The 21,844-nt window shown below is 39.5% G+C and overlaps 1 protein-coding gene across 5 annotated transcripts in view; it reads right to left on the bottom strand.

Moving 5' to 3' along the window:
* Positions 1-21,844, bottom strand: part of NELL1 (neural EGFL like 1) — a 302,370-nt gene that overhangs the window by 217,673 nt on the left and 62,853 nt on the right. For all 5 annotated transcript variants that reach the window (XM_052811479.1, XM_052811477.1, XM_052811478.1 and 2 more), the window contains exons 5-10: positions 21,685-21,781; positions 15,351-15,423; positions 15,021-15,103; positions 9,413-9,547; positions 8,453-8,555; positions 4,907-4,980 (exon numbers count right to left, since the gene is read on the bottom strand). In XM_052811479.1, the coding sequence (XP_052667439.1) occupies positions 4,907-4,980; positions 8,453-8,555; positions 9,413-9,547; positions 15,021-15,103; positions 15,351-15,423; positions 21,685-21,781 (565 nt within the window). The remainder of the gene's footprint in view (positions 1-4,906; positions 4,981-8,452; positions 8,556-9,412; positions 9,548-15,020; positions 15,104-15,350; positions 15,424-21,684; positions 21,782-21,844) is intronic.

Genomic DNA, 21,844 nt, shown 5'->3' on the forward strand with positions numbered 1-21,844 from the left:
TGCCATCATGAAAAATAATATAAAAAAACCCTGCAGGCATCAGGGTTTGTTTTTTTTTTTTCTTTAAAAAGAAAAAAAGCAGCTCCCTACAGTCTCACATACAGCATGCACCACTGAAGCAAGTGCCCACACAAGAACAGTGAAGTTAATGGAGGTATTAGGTCTCCTCCTGATCTCACTTCCATAAGTGAAAGGGAGGAATCCCCCACGGTTGCCTGTGCAACTGCAGCAGCAAAAGTGATAAAAGAACCAGACACACTGAGCCGTCATTTACTATCATGTTATCAAACTACCAGCTGGAAAAGCTCTGGCTATAAGTCATCGCCTGTTCAAGCTCAGACAAGACAACTGCAGCAGAAAGGGTACAGTATGTCAACATATAGACGAAAAGCATTGACTGACAATAAATCCGGTCAAAAAGATGGCAAGAAATCAAGAAATCGTATGAAAGTTAAATCAGTGATCAGGATGAGTCAAAAAGCTAAAGACAAATTCAATCCAAGCTCACACCTTCTTTAGTGAATCACAGGGAGATAAAAACCCCACAAATTGAGAATTCCATTCCTTTAATGACAGTAAGATTTTATTTCCCTCAGTTTCCCATTTTCTGCAGAATTTGCATCTTGGGAAAACAAGCTGAACATATTTGTAATTAAGTTTTAAAACAATTAAAATGTTTCCACGTTGAGTATTCTTTGGATTACAATAAATTTGTTATATACTAGTACAGATCCAATTGTAAGAATTATCATCGTTAGATTTCAGATTTTATCCACTGAGATAAGTAAGAACAGTTCACACTTCAGAATTATTGCTTCAGGCGGCCTTAGAAAAATTACTAACTTCTTATCCTCAATTCACATATGTAGTCATAGAGTCTGGACAGAAATAGATGTCAGAAAGACATTCTTCTGGAATAAATAGGTCAAGCTCCAGCTGTGACATACAGTCCACAAAGAATGAGATCTGGAGTCAAACGTTTACAACAAGGTAATTAAATTTCTTGTAATTACAAGATAAGTACATAAAAAAGAACTGGCTATAAGCCTAATCAGTGACATGTGGTAAAAATCTGAACCACAAACATCTCATCTCAGATGATCAGCTTTGGAAAATAATAGCAAGATTTCAGATAAGGTTACTTTGGGTTTTTGTTGTTGTTTGGGGGTATTTCCCCCCCCCCTCTTGTTTTAGCTGTTATTGATCAGCCTTTCAGAACAAAGTTCCAAATTGTGTCCTTATCTGTCACTCGAAGAACCACATTGTTCCTTATCTTTATGAAAAACTTTAGTCAAGCTTCCTGAAAGCCAGCGGAGCCCTGTCCATCTTTCTAGCATTTGTACAGCACTCTCTGACTGCCTGCTCCCAGCGTTAATGAAAAGGAATTTATTCTTTTACCCTTTGCTGTCAAACACGTCGTCCGGTCATGAACAGGCATCATGTCATTCACGGGCATTAATCCAGAAGTCAGCTGATCGGCAGTAAACTCCCAGTCCAACAAAAGTTACAGAATTCTTGTTGCTGACTTCAAATGAGCCACGTCACCATATTGGTGAAATCCACAAACCAAAATAACCACTTATGGAATGCAGAAAGGTGCAGTTTTCTAAAGCACAAACACACTTGCATTTTTTAGAGGGACCTCAATGGGCTGGAGAAATGGGCCGACAGGAACCGCAAGGGGTTTAACAAGGAGAAGCGCAAAGCCCTGCACTTGGGGAGGAACAACCCCACGCACCAGTGCGTGCTGGGTTCACCCTGCTAGAAAGCAGCTTTGCAGAAAGGTATCTGGGGGTCCTGGCAGGCACCGAGTTGAAGATGGGCCAGCCATGTACCCTTGCGGCAAAAAAGGCTACCAGTCACTTGGGCTGCGTTAGGCAGAGTATTGCTAGCACGTCAAGGGAGGTGATCCTTGCCCTCTGCTCAGCGCTGGTGAGGCCACACCTGGAGTGCTGGGTCCAATTCTGGCCTCCCCAGTACAAGACAGAGATGGAACAACTGGAGAGAGACCAGCCATGGGCCACAAAGATAAGTAAGGGACTGGAGCATCTCTCACAGGAGGAGGGGCTGAGAGAGCTGGGACTGTTTAGCCTAGAGAAGAGAAGGCTCGGGGAAGATCTTACCAATGCATGTAAATACCTGAAGGGAGGGTACAAAGAGGACAGAACCAGGCTCTTTTCAGCGGTGCCCAGTGACAAGACCAGAGGCAACGGGCACAAACCCAAACACAGGAGGGTCCGTCTGAACATCAGGAAACACTTTCTCGGTGTGAGGGTGACCAAGCACTGGCACAGGTTGCCCAGGGAGGTTGTGGAGTCTCCATCCTTGGAGATATTCAAAAGCCATCTGGACACGTTCCGGGCAACGGCCTCTAGGTGGCCCTGTTCAAGCAGGGGTGTTGGACAAGATGACCTCCAGACGTCCCTTCCAACCTGAACCATTCTGTAATTCTTAGAAAAACCTGTACGCTAATTTTGTCATTTTTGTCATCGTAGATTAATCTAGAGAGTGTTTGTGGGAAGGATTCCAGCCGGGAATGGCTGTCCATCAGTAGCATTTGTGCTTATGGTTAAGAAGATGTGCATCATAAATACATTTTTAGTCTGGATTAGTTTTCAGATTTAAAAAAAAAAAAAAAAACAAACCCTGCTCACAGCCTCATAAAGAAAATCTTTGACCTGTCTACATTCATTAGTATTATTATTATTTTTGTTAGATGGAAAAAATACAAAAGTTAAAAGCCTCTTAAGCTTGGCCCAGTACCTATGCAAAGAATAAAATATCTATCTTCAAATAAAAATTGAAATGTGAAGTTTCAACTTTATCTTTTTTACATTATCCCATCTACACATACATCCTCCTTTACAGACACAAGAGCTACTCCCCAAGATTTTTAGGTCATCTTTATCAACGCTAATTAATTGACAGTTGATGTGTACCCTTTATTGTATTCTTTCATGGATCAACAGCTTTTCAAACTTGATGTCCGTTTTTCAAGTCTGGAAAATTAAACCATATTACATTTTTTATAGTCCTTCCCCTAGCACAAAGCCCTTCCTTTATTCATACAACACCTTGTCCACCAGTAGGCCTGCACGAGATAGAAGGCAATGATACAGCCACAGTTTGACTCATCACCATTCATCCTTGAGCTACTGAGCGTTCCTAATTGAGGCAGTAAAAAAGTAGGTAGGTGTTTTCCTTAGAGCTTTAAGAGGTCATGCTGAAAACACATTGGATGAACTTACTGTCTGGAGACACATCACTTCATAGAAGCAGAGGTAAGCACCCACTTACCCGCTTAAAAACTTTCCCAAGTCAGAATGACAAGCTTTGCCAGTGAGGTCTAACGTCTTCTTGAAACACAGCTATGGAAATAATTTTTTTTTTTTTTTTTTTTTGAGGCATGGACCCATTTTTTTCATGGTATTGCATTCACAGATGCTGTTTCAAATACTCTCCATTAAGATGTAAATAATACAAACTGTGACGTTACTGCAATTAGCATTGCCATATCAACTTCCTTTAGCAATAAGTAAAATGCAAAAGCTCTTTTCATTATTATTATTTTAGTCATTTCTAAAACGACAGCTATTTGATGGTCAGTATTTGGTTTTAATCTTCATGAATGCATTATCATACTCATAACAATGAATATAACACTCTTATTTACAGCATAGAGAAGTTCCACAGACATAATTCAGATCACTCTCTCTGGTTTCACTTTAATGTGAAAATCCTCCTGTTCTCACCTTATTTCATATAGGTGGTTTCTCTCCAAAATAAACATTCTATGTCATATTATAAATAACAGGCACCTTAGTCTGTCTTCAAGGCAACGACCTTGCCCACGTATTTGTATATACAATGTTGAGCACCCCTATACAGCTAAACACAAACAGCAGCAAAGTAATTCTGCGTAACAAGCTGCTTTCACAACATCTGCAACCAGTTATTGTCCGTTTCCATTAGTGAACATAAAATTGCTACTCTGTACACTCAACTACAAGCACAACAATAACCAGATCGTTGTAATCTTTTCCAAATGTTTTTCATAATTGTTCTAGCATACTGATCTGTCAATAACATTTGTAAGCCTCCCCTTTATCGCCCTTCCCCCTCTACAAATTCAACACGAGGTAAAAACAAAAATACTTGAAAATTACATGTGAGAGCTAACGTGTTTAAAATAACTGTGCCTTTCTGAAGTGATAAATCATATTTAAAGCACACGCATACTCACAACAAATGCATGTCTCAGCAGAGCGATGGGCCTTTTATAATCCTCTATTACTACTCTATTCTTCCAAGGCTAGTCTTGACAACAACTGGTTTCTGCCACACTTACACACCATGTAGCACTCCTACGTTCACTAACACTCCCCGAATGTTCCTATCTAACACGGCCTCTGTTTACTTATGTTCTTAAATACTGACTGTAGTTGTCTAAGTGTTAAGAACTTGCCAAGAAAAGGCCCCAGTCCAGTCCAATACTTAGTAATTTACCTCAATTATGAGCAGGGGTACATATAGTTTAAATAATACTAGGGAAAATCTAAAGTAACTCAAACAATATAAGCCAGGTTGCTTCAAGTTTTGGCCATTTGGCTGAAATTAGTAACTGGCTCAAGACACCGCTGCCTTTTTCCAGAGCTCATGAAAGCAGAGATAAAAGAGAAAATGTCCCTCCAAGTCATTTTGCCCATGTTTTTATTACCCTGCAAGGGTCATGTTCCTGCCTTGTTTTCATATTTGTGGCTTCCACTGACTTTAATGTCACCTTTTCAAGACAACAGATGTCACGTTTGCATGAAGGAAGCCTAAAGAAATGCACTAACTTATCATTGTCACTTTTGAACACCACACATATATTTAACATCAGGAAGTTTACACAACTGAAACTTACTCGACATTCCCTGCAGCTCTTGGATAATACTCGTTGACCTTCTGCTAGCACTTTGCCTCCATAGATACACTTTGCTGTAATTTGAGAGGAGAAGGAGGGAGATTAAAAACAAATAAATTAAATCAATATTTAAGTAGTAAACAAATGCAAGGTATAACACAAAAGTAAACCCAGTTTCACATACGCTGAAAAACTATATGTTAAGAATATGATGCATTTTGCTCTCATCAGTCGTCACTATCGTATATAATTACAAGCAAAGTAGCTAACAATAAATTCATTTTAAGAGAAAGTAGCATCAGACAATCCGTACTGGACCAAATTCATTAGTATTTGATAGAAATTATTTTCATTACTGGCATTCTGTAGATCGGCTGCAGTATTTGTGTTACTAGAGGTCTTCATGATCCACTACAAGAACTGGAAACATTTATTAGCATACTGTTCATCAAGAGAATAATATAAGCACAGATATCAATTAAATCTTCACATTTTTTATGGGCACAAAGGTGAACTCTTCAACTTGCTGGAGCACTTAAAAAAATGGATTAGATGCAGCGACTGCACTGAAACAACAAACTGTAAAAATCTATTTCAGAAAAAACATTCTTAAAGCACACATGAAATAAGCAGATTTCCCAGGAAACTGAAAGCTCCTACCAAAAAAATTCTTAAGTTTTGATCCTTCTGCGGAAGATAACCAGCTCCACAACCAAATCAACAGACTAGAACACGTGAGCACTCCGCATTCGTTTCAAGGCAAAGTCAACTAGCTTAGCTTAGGACTACCGCCACTGTGAATAAGAAGGTGACCTCCAGCAGGACCACGGTAGCATACAGCTCGGTCAAGTATTACCATAACTATCGCAGTCCTCTTGGAACTAGATGTCTAAATTTCAATTCCAGAAGAGGACAGTAAATCCATTAATTAAAGAGAAGAGTTGGACTATTATGATCTTACACAAACCAAGTATCCATCATAAAGGCACTCCACATTACTAACAAGATCAATGCTAAACACTGATAAAATAACTTTTTGTTGCGGTGTTTCAGCTCTCTCAACGCTTGACCAGTAACAGTCTGACCTATGATGCTGAAAGGAGAGCTAAAAGGTACGAATCCTATGTTGCAATTGAACAAAACTTTAGAAGTTTCCCGAGTGAAGGCACATGCACATTGAAAGCGGAAGTGTTCAAAGTACTCAGGTCTCAAAAAAAGTCACAGACTATCTAGTCACTGGCTTACCTCAGTTTCTCTCCTGAATACCAAGGTAAGGGAACCAAGCACTTACAGGTGCACGTGTGTACCCCTCACAGGTGATACCCATAGGACTACTCCACAGCAGCAACTGTCATAGCCAGTTTGATTCCCAAATTTTAAACATAAAGGACTACTAGATCAATCTGCACAAATTTTCAGACATAAAATTGCTCCTAAGGACTTTTTGTTCAAGCTTACACTCTTGAAAATGTGCATTTCTTTAAAAAACCAACCAACCAACCAACCATAAAACAAGAATGCAAGATTTTCAGAATAACTCAGTTTTCATCCTCAACAATGCATTTAAAAAAACAAGCTTCTTCCTTTTGGTATCCTAGTTTTCTTCATTTTTCTAACGCTGCCCTACTTTTTACGCCTGAGTGTTGTGATCTCACTTATGAAGAAAACTTCAGATCAGGAAGCTTCGTTTAAATTAGGAATCCCAGTAACTATTTTGGGGGGAAGATGAATTAGAGAAATTTCCTTTTTCTTTCTTGCCTATTCTCGACATGACTGCTTTCAACAAAAGAATGGCCACACCAGAAAGCAAGTTAATGCACAACTCGGAAAAATGATGAGATTTTAAATAAAATTACAGTCTTTTGTCAAATATTAGTTGAAAGGCTAACACAAGATGGCAGGGATCAAAACAGAACTGCCTCATTTTTAAAACCCTTAACATACCAGACATTAGAGCTACTTTGTTAGTTAACCCTCAGCTAAGACAGGAAACTGTTCAATAATCCAGCCATTCAATAATCCCTAGAGACAGTAAATTACAGCTGATGATTCTATCAGAGCTAAATAGGAAAAGCACAGAGAAATTAACACCTGCAGTGCAGCTCTTTGGAAAGCCTCTGCAATTACTACTATCTACCCAAAAGTGACTAACTGCGGCCCTAGCACATCATTCTGTCAAGGAGCTGGCATTTACAATCAATTTCAATCAACTTCCATACATCTCTTCCCATTGACTGACATGCTGAGTTCTTGTCAGAATAACGAGTCAAGTTTGTGCCAATCACTGACAAAAGGCAAGTTTGATTGTTCATCTTTCCATTACAAATAACAGGAACACAGTTTACTCATGGGGATATACGTTGCATCTACAATTTTGTGCCTTACAATTCCTTTGTGTCAGATTTTGACCGTCGTGCATACATGCATATCAGCAAAGGAGTGGTGTCAAGAGAAGCATCCAGTTTCGTGAAAGAACTTTCTAGACTCTCAGTGTTACAAATAAAAATATTTTGAGAACAAAAATACTGGCCAGCGTGGCCACTTTACCACCCGAGTGCTCTGTTCATAAACATCTTTCAATAAGCAGAATACTCACGCCGACACATAGCTGAGAGAAATGAGATAACATGAGTAAACAAGAGCAAGTGCAAGATCACAGCTAAAGGACATTTGTGCATGGGACTAATGAATTCAATGACTGAGGAATGGTGACAGAATACTAAAAGAAGTGTTATTATTTTCCTAATAAATCTTAAAATAATTCAACATCCCTGTCTTAATGAATTATTGAAAAACTCATGCATGAAGTTTACTAGTCTCCAAGACCAGAGCGGGGGGGCAGGGAAGATAATTTGTGCTTCTCAAGATAAGACTAGCATCAGTATTCAGCTAAAACTTCTGTATATAAATTGCCTTTGTCCTTTGTACTACTATTAAGGCAACAAATATTGAATATTCCTTCCAGGAATATTACTTATGGCTTTCATTTCCAGAAGGAACTGAAAGCTGACAATAACACTGATCCAAAAATTTACTTTTATTTTTTTCTTTCTTCTCATAAGTTTATTTTGAAATTAATTACAGCAAACTATCACTCCACACAGTGATACTAACCAGGGTCTGAGATTCTGTCATGTTTCTTTTAAAAAACAGCCTTCCAACCCAAACTAAAAGATAGGTAAAAAGATAACAGATAACAGTTCAATTTATTACTCATCACTACAGAAAGTTCAGACCACAGGCTTGATGGTCCTCAACATCAGCAGGAGATACAAGCTGAAGCCAAGTAAGGCTTCCCAGCCCCAAACAAGCAGATGAATCATTTTACACTGACAATAGGTAAAAAGGGAATCTGAGAAATTTGCAATGCTCGTTCATTTCTCAGCAATTATTTATTTTCTTCTTAAATCAAGTTTGCCACGGTGACTCATGTTACCTGAATTACCAGGACCTATGAAAGTCATTATAAAACGTGTCTGCTTTCAGGACAAGTTTAACTCTGCTTAAATAGAGGGTGAAACCAAGAGGTACGTGTGATGTACTTACCCTTGCATATTTTGCAGCACTGGCTTGCCACGTGCACTGGGAGAGCATCAGGAGGACAATCAAGAGGGGGACAAGACATCCTCCGGCACTCCACAACTCCACTCTAAGCAAAGGTTTTTAAGACAAAATTCAACTACGACTGTCGTCATTAGTATCTTATACAAAACACAGAGGACCAAAAACTATTTAAGTAAATGAAAATAGCCTTGTGGATTACAGATCCATCCTTCAGTAACAAGTTTCATCCTATCCAACCGCAAACTTGAATCAAAATGCATGTGGAGATGAACCACCTCATTTTGATACATATTACTGTTTTTACCCCACTTTCCCTGAGCAAAGTGCGTTAAGTGGAAAACATAAGCCCATCTTTAGAGGAACATAAGCACCACTTTCTGTAGGCTGTGCCAATCATCTCTGAGATTTCTAACAATCAGTTTTCTATTTTCTTGAGCAAACAAAGACTCTCTTCAGATATTTATCAAATAATTTCAACAAGACAAGATTTACATACTAATTCTCTTCTGTTCCTTGTTTTTTCAGAGTGATAAACACCTAAAACAGAATCTGCATGTTGTTACCATGCAAGATGCAACTAAGCTTCTATGAATACTATTAAGATAATGCTTCCTTTTCGAAAAAACTACTGCAGTGAAAACAATTCCAAACCAAACGCAGACAATGCCACGCTTTCACCCCAAAACCGTGAAGTCCTCACAGATATAATTAGAACAAATAAGAAAGCATTGTCAAGGGAAAGCAGATTTTATTTATGAAGGCTGCACATAAGCAATGTCAATTTTTTATTTATTTATTTTACCATTTCCCTCCCTATTGTTCATACTGCCACCAGATGCATACTAAAAACATAATAATTCTCAGAGTTAACATTATGTATTCAAGGACCATTTTCACATTTTAATTAGGTCCTACTCCTTAAACTCCTTTAGAAAGTCTTACTTTGCATGTGCAATTCCTGCAGTGATCATCTTCAACCCATGAGTCTTTGTCTCTATAGATCAATCCATTTACTTGACAAGTCTTCTCACAATGACAGTCTTCCAACTGACTCAGTCTTGTTTCTGCATAATTTAACTATAAATGAAAGTCACTTGATGAGATTTCTGCAATTCAAACACAGGACTTAAAAAAGCAAATATGAGAAAGCAGTATACTTATTTTTAGCCGAACCAAGTTTGACTACAACCTTCGAAACACTGAACCAGGATGTCAGCAGGTATAAACTAACCCTACTCTTTGGACTTTGATGGAGCTATACATGCTAACTGACAACAGTTATGACTCACGCGGCCATCTCTTGTACTGTTAACAAACCCCACTAAGATCCCCTCAGGAATGTCTGGGCACTACCAAAAGTACACAAATCACAACTGTTTTTTAAAAAAAAGTCTTAATTGCTCAGCAACCTGATTGCAAGCCAAAAAGCATGAAGACTGGCAGACTGACTTTTCCTAATCATCCCCATCTCGTCACCGTTAAGCATCAGCCAGACTAATACTTTCTGACTTTTAGAAAGGTCTTAACCTTATAACAGCAAGTAAGATTTAGAGGGGAAAGCAAGCATTTTAATTCAGTGCAGTACAAAATATTCCCAGACTGTGATTAACGGAGAAGCCATGCTCCTGGAGTAAACCCTGGGCTGGTGGCTAGCTCTTAATGCTCCTTGCTGTTCCCATTACCTCCTCAATTCCAACTACTAAAATGCATATCAAGAAACTAAAACTGATGCATCTTTTCCAAGTATTACATCTGCACGCTAGCAATTGCTATGTTTACTGATGAGATACTATGCAATAGTAAGTGGATACGATGCTCATTCACGTAGCAGCAGCAAAGTGCTTTTTGAACCACCCTATCCTAAGCCATATCACAGAGCTCCCCCTCATACAAGGTACCATCTTACCATCCTCCGGCGAGGAACAACCCCCGTCTACGCACACCTGGTACCCAGTGCCATCATCTCTAATCCGTAAGAGCACTCAAAATGACTTTCCCATTTACTAATACTAAAAATAAATCAATATATAAATACAGGCTTAATATTTAGAAGTAAATATGTGCATTCTTCAGGCCCCAGAACTGCCATTGCTCTAAAAACTACCCTGGTACCAGCTGGATAAGAGTTTCTCAAGGTCTTGACTCTACGTTTGCATTTGTCTTATGCCTATAAGCCATCACACCGAAGGCACTGCAAATAGCAAGGCTACCTAAATCTGGCACAAGACAAGACGAATGCATACTCTATTCTGCTATAAATATGATGCTATTATCCTACATTACAGGTTGCTACATTTTAATAGTAGCAAGTTTTATAAAAAAAGGAATGCACAGTGCTATAGTATTTTTTACATAATGCCATATACCTGAATTTCATATATTCTATCCTCTAAAATTCCATCCACTTTAAACGAAAGTATTCTAATATGTCCTTTTTCATTCCTGCCAGTAAGAGAGCAACTTACTTTAGGAGGAAGAAAAAGAAAAGAAATACTAGGCCAATTTCTGTGATTTTTCACCACCACCCCCCCCCGCAGTCCTCATGAGAGAAAGCTCTTTATTTGTTGTTATTCTGGGATAACAGGGGATTGATACTCATCTCCCCCAGACTCAGCATGATCTAGTGACTTCAAAACTGCTTTTCACATTTTAGAGGCAAAACTATCCTCTTCCTGAGCTGCTTGTTTTCAGCAGAAACCATTTGCAGGTCATTATATTTGGTCATTATATTTACAGTATATAAAATATACTCAGTTTTGTTAAAAAGGTGTTAGATTTGTCTTGCACTTCTTCATTTACATATCTTGGGTTGGGGGGGAGGTAATGAACACTCCCATATAAATGAGCTATACAAATTTTAGAGAGAAAGGACTTTAGAAATACCCAGAGTTGAAAGCGGTACTTGATATTGTCCTTTGTCTGTCCTAGAAATTATTCCCTAGAAAAAGAAGAAAGCTCCAAGAGAATAAATATTTTCAATTTATTAATTTTTTCTGTCATTTGCATTACCTTGATAAGTTTTATTTACTTGAAAATCATTTACCTTCTGTTCCAAGAAATACCTTATACATAGCAAATCAATCAAGTAGATCACCAGAAGGCAGGCATGCAACAACAAACCCTCCAACACAGAGGTCAGTGAACGTACCACAGCCCACAGAATCTGTTCAGAAACAGCATTTAACTGTTACCTGCTATACTAGAGTGACCAGAAACATTCTGTTTCTCAACTTCAAGCCTCAACTGAAAAACTTCTGTTGAGCTCAATAAAACAATTAATTCCTTAAAATTAGCTGAAAGATCCTTCCAAATGTTGCCAAATGCACACAACTAGATTTGTTGAACATTTAAAACATAAGTAGAAAATTCTCAAGCTTCAAACATTTTTTAAGTTATGAATAGAAATAAACTAATGAGGGAGAAGCAGCCCACGCTTTACCAAACACCTTCCACATACTAACCAAATCCTAAGTTCCTAACATTAAGGAATATTTGGCTAGCTATTATTCACAAAACTTATTTAACACTTTCCTTGCTTCTTCTTTGCCCATACAAACAACGGAAAGATGACAGACTTCCATTAAAAATGTATTGTTTCTGGCAAAATGAAAAACAAAAACATCAAAAAAACCCCAAACTGTCAAAATATACAGGGAAAATTTTGTTATTCATAAAAGTATTCATGGCCATATAAATCCATGATGTAAACAAACCAGATTAACTAGTCTATCAATGAACTCAAGTGCTCGATTTTTCTTGGTTTTAACCAAGCTGAAGCTTCAACCTTTCTGACCTCAACCAAGGAAAGATTCATTAGAAAGTTTTGTGCTGAAAGTCTTCATGTAACAAGCACATCTGAATACAACGCAGACCCTAGCGTGGGCCCATAATTTACCAAAAAGAAATTATATTCCACTCAAAGAAATGCAGGAGATGCCCAGACTGATTTCAGTAGATTGTTCAAGTTGCATGAATTATTTTAGCGATTGTATTTAAAAAGGAGCTAACAGTATTCCAGCACGGCAGTTAGGAATGCTGAAATACAACACGATCCTTTTTGCCTGCAGCAAATTAACATTTTAGCCAAATTTCTAACACTCTGACCTATGGTGTCTCTCTATTTAAGGACACAAGATTAAAGCAATTAAACTTATATACTGCAAAGATTCAGAATTAATTCAAATTATGACAAAAATAAAATGGGCTTACAAAGCTAGCAGTTACTCATCTTTACTTAAAAAGTTAGCATTTACTCATCTCTAAAAGCTATGTCTTCACAAGACATAGGTAGGATGAAGTCATAACGGCTGTTAGCTTGCTACAGGTCATGATCAAATGCTCCTGTACATAACACTCGATGACAATCTGCTATGACAACGCTCTGCTGGGCCCCTTATTTAGACCCCATGTCCCTTCCTGAGCTAGCACTAGACTCATGGGACCCTGAGGTAAAGCCCGACCAAGCAGGCACTCTCTCCTCCTACCCACGTACTGCGTAACTTGCACTGCTACCAAATTATTGGAACCTGAAGCCACTAGCCTGATGTTTTCTCCCCAGGCAAGCCCTGGCCTGAGTCTTCATAGTATTACGTTATATACACTACACATATGCATTCATTGCAAAAAACATTCACCGGAATATTCCATGCCCTAACACAGCTGTAACCAAATGCAGACTGAGGGAGAAACTGAAATCCTAGATACAGCGGAACCTAAAAGCAACAACAGGACATCAAACCATGGGGCCCGCTTTTCCAAAACATCATGTTCATGCTCCGCATCTCTTGGTGCGGGACCAGGATCTGGGGTTCATCGCTCACGTACATTAGCAAGCCGTTCTCTGACCACCTGCCCTGCTAAACGGCATCTCTGCAGGCAGCTGCACAGCCCTTATAAGCCTTGCTCTTTGCCTTGCCACCATATGATATGCTTGTATCTACATTAGTACCACTTGCGGCTATTGTGGCTAAGACTGAAAAGGCAGATACAAACCTTAATGCTTCCCTCAAGTCCCTCTAGTTTTAACTTGCATTTGTCTACCGAATTAACTTCCTTTCCTGCTGCATGCATTTTTCCTGGACAACAGTATTTCTGTAAGAACTGCAACAAAACAGTCAGCGCACTACTATAACAGAAAAGGAACTCGCAATGAAGGATTATCCCAGTGCCACTTCATGGAAGCACAGAGTCTTTGCAGTACAAATACTGTTATTTTCTTCCCCTCGTAAAGTACTAGCAAGCAAAAATATAATTAACAGCACAGAAAGCAAGTTACTCAGTACAGTGCATAATTGGAACTTGCTCTTACCACCAGCAGGGCTCAAAATAATTGCCCCTCTTTCACAGTACAAGCAGCAAACTGAACTAAAAGCTTCACATTTCGCATTTGGAGTCAGCCTGTCCAAAGCATGTCAGCTAAGCGGATTGTCGGTATAATGCGCATATTCTGTAAAAACAAAGTTTCCCCTTTCCTATTAGGCAGGAAAAGAACATTCAAAAGCAGCACAGTAACAAGTATAATTCTTTTACACTAGTAGCACTACTATGCCAATCTTATTTTTGAAATTCCTGTTCAGTAACTACACTGAGATTAAAGGCATCTACAGGTTGGCTGTAGTTACACTTAAATCTATAAGTAATTAGCGCATAAGTGCTGTTTCAGATGAGACAATTAATTGCCTTTTACCACTGACCAGATGGTTCACCAACATTAACCTCAAAAAGTGTTCGCAGATTGCCGTTTAACACACATCAGGGGTTCAGTCACCTCAAAAACACAGCTTCCTACCCCAAAACTTCACCACTGCCTTAGCTGAAGGGCCTTGGCTGTCTATTGTGGGAGCAGAGCCTAAAGCAAACATCCAAAATCCCAAACAAAAAAACCACTATAGCTTCGTATAGCTTCGTATTCATCCTATACACAATACAAACCGGGGGAGAGAATAAAGGAAAAAAAAAAAAAAAATAAAAAAATAAAAAAGACCAAGCACACACTGCCTGGAGCTGGGTTAACTTAACTTTTACACTGGTAAAAGCCACTGATCAAAGGTGATGTCAAGATCAGCACAGCCGGCAGCTTCACAGGCATTTCCATTTTGGGGCCTCATTTCAATTGCCAGGAAGGAGACTATGCCAGTCCTGAAGACTTCACAGGACTTCCCATAGGCAAACACACACCCCTCCGACAGCATCGCATGGTGAGGAAATTGTGAGGGATTTCGCTCCTTTGTTTCTGCATTTATCCCTCAGCATGAAAAGGGAAATCATGCTAAGGCTTCTTACAAAAAATCAGACCCTGGGCATTTTGTCACTATCTTACAAATAATAAGGCAGACAACAGAAACCGTATAAGGCTTAAGTGACATCCGTGAAACTATATCCGTAAGTCCACTGCAGATAGGGCTACTGGCAGAAGGAGAAAAAAAAGAAAAAAAAAAAAAAAAAGGCTCTACCATGAAAACGCAGAATAACTGCAAAAGGAATAAATACTTTCATGTTGGTCTTAGCACAGAAGGAAACAGGCAATTGACAAAGAAGCTTAGGTACCTACTTTTGCAGTCATTTTTGCCAGGAGTTCTTGCAAATCCATGATTCCTTGCACCAGACTTAAGAAATCACTGCAGGTTGGGCATGCTCAATAAAGGAAGAGTAAAAAGAAACAGAAAGGAAGAGAAGGAAAGACACAATAACCCATAAATAACCAATAGTATATCAGACTTGATTTATCTGAACATAAAATGCAATCTGCTTACGTAGAATTTTTGCCTTCTGCAAGTCAGCACATGCAAAAATGACAAGCCTGAAAAGATTATTTTTAAAACAAAGACATAATCTGTATGAAAAAATCTAAAATAGAGAGAATAAAAAAATTGCTACTTACTGCGATTCAGATTAGGACACTGCGTTATATATCCATTAGGTATAAAGATGACTTTCACATCTTGAATAACACCCTTTGTAAAAAGAAGAGAAAACTGGTAATATAGATTGCAAACGTTCACTTAGACCTGTACAAGCTGTTTCGCAAGTCATTTCTCAAGCGGGTGCAAAAAATTGACCAGCTCACTCTTCTTGTGAGGAAAAGAACTGAAGATGGACAAAATATAACAACTCCTCCTATCTTCCTGTGTGTTTGGATATTAATTTTCATAAAACACAGAAATCATACTGCTTTGTCTTTTGCAATCGCCAAATATAAGCTGCTTATGTGTCTTAAAAATGGGATTATTCAAGCCTATGACACACTTTTCCGAAAGACAAAAAGAAAACACGGCAATACTCTTTAGCGATTCAGCCAAATAAGACTGTGAAATGAAACATTATGAAAAGAGAAGTATATAGTGCAAGAGGTAAGCAAGAGTCTACACTTCAGTTGTTTGGTTTAGTTTAGCCTACTAGCTTTGTATCTCAACAGGCAGTTCGTGTAATCACGCCATCAGTTAGCACTAAATCCTCTCTCTAACCCAGACAGATGGAAAGATCCCCTGTGCAGGACTGGCAGAAATCAGGACTCCAAGGACAAAGCCAGCTAGCGCAGGCTGTATGAGGCTCAGAACCTGAACTGGGCAGGACAGGAGAGAGGAAGGACCAAAAGGCCCAGCACTGGCCGCATCTTCTGTTGTCCCTGACTTGCAAGGATATCTCCGATGGAAGCAGCAGACACAAAGGGTTGCCCGGTATCCCTGCACACCCAGGTCCTGAAGAACCCTAGATCCTTCAAATAGCCTAGAAAATGCTGAAGCTTGTGTTTGCTCTTTTAAGCTCAGTACAAAGCTCTTGCTCCATCTTTGACTGCGTAACATACTTACTCCACAAGATCCACTAGCTTTAATAACGTCATGGTCAGCAAGGGAGAGGAGCGAGGGAAAACAAGGGACTTCTAGTGCTGCTATATGCGCTTTCCCTGACTCTTAATCAGATGTTGTGACATGGCTCCAGTTCCTTCCAGACACAGAAGAATTTCTTTAATGTGAAAGGAAATTTATCATTGTGGCAGCTATTATCTAATTAAATTACTGATTTGTAAGACTATGTTTTAATTTTCAGTTAAATTGCAATAGAGTGAATTTTGCAGACTGAGGACAGTGTCACTTGCTCAAAACATTGAACTCTACCCACAAATAAAATATAGGCCTCAGATCGCTCCTGAAGCCTGGCAAGTACAGTAGGTAACCCTTAAAATGTATGTGTTCATTTGCTAAAACAGCAGAAGGTGATCAGCAAGCACCGTTTCCTGCTCACTGTTGCATGATCAAATATTAACTGAAAATATTAATAGACATAATCAGATCACACTGTCTTTCTTGCAGAAGTATATTCATTTATTAACCTTTTCATCTATGAGAATAATGAAACCATCATAATAATGAGAAGTAATACTGTCACTGGAAATGGAACATCCTGAAAGCCGTTTTACATACTTTCTGCTAGCAGTCATCAGCGAGAAATTAGAAGGTGAAGCACAAAAATATACTTCAATGCTTAAGCCTCTCCAGTGAAAAGCTCAACCAAGAGTAAATGAGATTAGGAAGTTTTACCAGACCATATCACACAGCTAACAGCACATCATCCAGACAGAAGTGATGTTTTCCTCAGCCTTTTTTTTTTTTTTTTTTCTCAAAAGTGCATATTGAACTTCAGACATGTTTGTTGCATCAGAGACCCACAGCTCAATTGTCTTTTGGCTAGATTTGCATTTAAATACAACCTGAAGAGGAAACACAACTATTTTTGTGCCTTGACTTCTGGCTACATGAAAGCATGTTACCATGGAAAAATGTAGAAGTTCAATTCACCACTAGAGATGCCTTCTAAGTCTATAAACCCTCTGAAACAGAATTAATACGATCAAATATAGAAGTGAACCTTCAAAGAGCAGAAATTTTGCTGATGTATTTTTTTAATAGAAAGACTTCATTATAGGCAAACACTTATTACAGCCATAATTATTGTAACACGTATGAACAAACTTGGACTATTCCTCCTTCAGCATTAAGTCTTGGTTGCCGAGAGCTTTCTGTGACCACAGCCAGAAAGAGAATTAGGCGTGCACAGCTCCCCAGGGGAAGCCCAGGGCCCTGGTTCACTTTGGCACAGGGTGGAGTTCTTCAGTCCACGTTCTGTGAAAGGACATCAGCATTTGGCCTTGACAGGGAAATGTCAGTGGTCAAAATCTTGCCGTTTTTTCCCTTCGCAAGCAGACATCACCTTTATGTTATCATTAAAGCATTTGGCTAACTACAACCAAAGCTTCAGTTCAGCATCAGGACTCACTAGCTTGAAGAACCTTCGTCTGTGCAGGCAAATAACAGCTACAAGACTAAATTCATGCCTGCAGCGCTAAGTATCAAGCCCACCCCATGAGGACGTAATACAGAAGCCCTGTTTATTGCACTCTCATGTCTCTATTAAATAGAGGACTCCTCCCACATTCTGTGAAAAGGGTCATATATTCCACGAGCTCTCCCCTCCTGCGTTTTCATTTCCTCCGTTGCCTTTCACCCTCTTTAAAAGCTACTTCTCCCACAGAGATAACGCGTGCCACACAGCTGCGCAAGTTGCATCAGCCAGGGCTGGCGAAAGGCTCTGCACAGCGGCACCGGCAGATGTGCCCGAAACCCTGCGCCTAGGCAATGCTACGTCAACACCACTACATCTCCACTAGATCCGCACTGTGCTCCTCTACACCGGGCACGCATGCCCCATGCCAGGAGCTTCAACAGCTGCCCTTGGCACTGTATTTGCCTCACCTTAGTCTATACGACTCTGAGACCAAAATGACTACAGAGGCCCAAGTATACATATGATGCTGTGCAGTAAATATACCAACATAGTTTTCAAGCACCTACTATACAATCCCCAGGCGCAGCAGCAGGATCAATTGAGCCTGCTATAGCAGATATGAAAATTACCATCTTTCGACATGAATCACCTAGTCAGCAATGCATTAATAAGCTCACTTCTGCAGCAGCTCTTTGGAGGGAGCCTTAGGGGGAAGGGTTCTCCCCAGCAATAAAATGAATTTTGCAGATAATTCTGATCCTGACAGCCGTCAGATCCATCCTAGAATGAGGGTTCCCTGGATGTCTGGTATCACTCTCTTCCTCCTTTCAGTTGCATTTACTTTGGTTTCCTAATCTGATTATAATGGTAACCTCTAGCCCTAAAACATAACTTGGTTTTGGGCCACACAAAGAAACCTGAAGGGCCAGCGTGTATTTTTCGAAGGAAGTAATTAACAAGATTCCCTTCAAAGGACACAGCCAAAGCTATCTTAAGTCTGTTCCACATTTGCTCCCACCACTGCTGTGCTAAAACCATTCCGTCTTGTCTGAACTCCAAATGCTTGGTTGTAGCAGGTAAATTACAATTAGTAAGAGACACTAGTTGTAAGGGGTGAGACTTCGCTTCCCTCGATTATGCCATAGAGCACTTCATTCCTCAGCAAGGCCACAGACACGGCAGGGCTACTTGTGGAATAATCACTCTAAGGAAGGACGTGGAACAAAAGCATAAATAAGAAAAATGGCAGCAACTGGCCACCGTGACTTTTGAATATCATATCCCCTCCCTCCTCTTCTGATATACTGAAGAATTATGATCTAAAATAGGCATGAGAGTATGGCCCAAAATGTGCTTTAATGCTATTCATTTACGGAGAGATGCAACAAATTAATTATCATTAAAGAAAGAAAATTTTTGGCACAGCGAAGATGACAGAACAGTATCCAGTGCTTTCTGTTACATAGATTATCACGGTTCCAACACACATACAAAAATGCTAATTCTTTTTTAACGCTCTTATTTCCCTGCAGATCTCTGTTTACATTAAGGAAAATAGATCTATTTTTTTTATATGCTAAAACAGTGAAACAAATTGCTCTGAAAAAGAAAGGGAGGTCCTACTGAGCATGTAAATATATGGAAAGAGACGTGTACTCTTTACAAACTGGCAAAATCCCAAGTTTTTGCAATGAGTACCATAAAAAAAAGTAAGATTTCTGAAACTCTCAAGCAGGATTAAAAAAATACAACCAATTATATTTCTGCCCTGAAGTTAGTAAAATATTCAAGCATGCATAAAGCAAAGTAAGGCACTTGTCGGCTTTCATTATGATCAATAAAAACTGTCAGCTCATTAGCATATCATTAGCTACCCTGCTGTTTCCAAAGTGTTAACACGTAGAAATATTAATTTACAAACATATAATATCCCAGAGTTCTGAGGCTCTGACTGCCTGCATAAAATAAGAATTTAAGATGGGCGAATCCAATATAAGTTCGGGTTTTTTCCTATGTAGCTATAAACATATGTTTACCATCTGTGGAATTATGGGAAGCAGCTGAGGTAAAAAAACAACAGCTGTAGAATAAAATAATACTATCAATTTCACTTCACAGTGACAGCTCAGCTGCTGGAGGATGAAATGTACTCTAGGTTCAGAGCCACTCTTGGACTGTCATTTAAGTAAAAAGTTAGCCTTTACCTCTGTTTCACAGTTAAAACTGTTAGTTGCTATGCTTAAATAATTTTAGCATAAAATAATTGTCCCAGCTTGTTGAAATCTGGGTACTTGGAGGAGAGGTCCTCAGAAAAACAGCAACTTGTAAACTTGTCTTATGAACTGACAGCTTCAAAGGGAAACTGAGTGGGTGGTAAATCACCTTGGCAACAAATCCATGCCAATATTGAGGATAGGCAGATTGGCCTATCACTGCACTATAGACCCTTTCACTGAAAAACGCTTGCACCATGGCTTGTTATCCAAAACTGGAAGAAATATCAGAAACTTTTCTGTAACTTGCTTACAAAGTAAAAGAATTAATTTTCAGGTGGAGGGGGTGGTTTTCATTTATTGGTGGATTTTGTATGTTGGTTGGTTCAGCAATTCAGCCTCGACCAGAAAATCACATAGTCTCACCAGGGGCCAAAAAAAGCTGAAAGAAAACATCCAGGAGAGGGCTTTTCAAGTTGTAGGTCATTTCTCTGTCCTCTGCAATTTTGGAAATATATTGCCATTAATTGAACCTGGAATATATTGCCATTACTTGAATCCTCTTTCTCCTCTGAAAAGTTCTCATGCCCAAACTGGCCTACTCTATGATGATGTCTTGGGGAACCTCATAAATGGAAAAACACAGGTCTTCCAGCTAGAAGGTAGGAGCAGCCCGAGTCCTGACAGCTAGCCAGCCTTTCAGCCTGGGCTGTTTGGAAGCAACGGAAGCTCTGAAAGGCAAAGAAGCTCATGAACAAGAAAGACTCAGTGACCCACTATTCACTCGCTGTTGAGAAACACAGTGGCACACTTAGTTGAGAAAAATAGAAAGAAAGGAAGGTACTCGAGGAACAGAAAAATCTACTGTTTTGCAGCAAGGCAAATCATAGAATCATTTAGGTTGGAAAAGACCTTTAGGATCATCAAGTCCAACCATCAACCCAACACCACCACGCCCACTAAACTATGTCCTGAAGTGCCACATCTACACGTTTTTTGAACACCTCCAGGGATGGTGACTCCACCACTTCCCTGGGCATCCTGTTCCAATGCCTGGCAACCCTTTCAGTAAAGAAATTTTTTCTAATATCCTATCTAAACCTCCGCTGGCGCAACATGAGGCCATTTCCTCTCATCCTATCAAATGCACTGCATACAATAGCTAGTATGTGCCAAAGCTGGAGGATCGCTAACCAGAAGACCTTCTCCGCTCTACATGTCAATGCTGACAAGGGCAAACAAGAAAGAGTCACCCAAGGCAACGAGCAGAAGGGTGAGGGTATTGTGCATGTGAAATCGAGGAGGAAATGGCCTCCAAAAGCAATTAAGACCACAACTGTCTGGCCAAGACACCACAGCAAAGCTGTTGTTTCGGGAAGGTGTAAAGATGAAAGCCAAGGATAGACTTTGATGCTGCCTCCACAGTCTCGTTCTGTCCCCAGGAGCGGCTAGGCAGAGCACAGCAGGTATGTGAAACCTAAAGTAAGGAAACAAAACAAAACCCCCAAATACTGGGCACTTCAGTCGGTGACTACGGTACTCTACCTTGCAGGAAGAGACCCTTTTCTCTAAGTGTTGGACGTGCCTCAAATCCCAAGTCCACAGTTTCTACTAAAATTCACACAAACCAGTTTTCAGGAGTGTAAGACAACTAATCAGAAATACCTGGTTGACTGTTTATTAATTTTCTTCTTTGAGTGCCATTTTGTACCTGCTTACCTTAAAGAAGCCATGTTTCCTGTTTCTCTGTCCCAGCCATAAATTGCTTTCAGGTGTCAGATTAGTTTCTGGGGGATCAATGATGCGTTCATAAATCCTGTAGAGAGAATACATTGCCATTACTTGAATCCTCTTTTTCCTCTGAGAAGTTGCTAGTCAA

Source organism: Harpia harpyja, chromosome 16 (genome assembly GCF_026419915.1).
Source record: "Harpia harpyja isolate bHarHar1 chromosome 16, bHarHar1 primary haplotype, whole genome shotgun sequence".
Classification (NCBI taxonomy): domain Eukaryota; kingdom Metazoa; phylum Chordata; class Aves; order Accipitriformes; family Accipitridae; genus Harpia; species Harpia harpyja.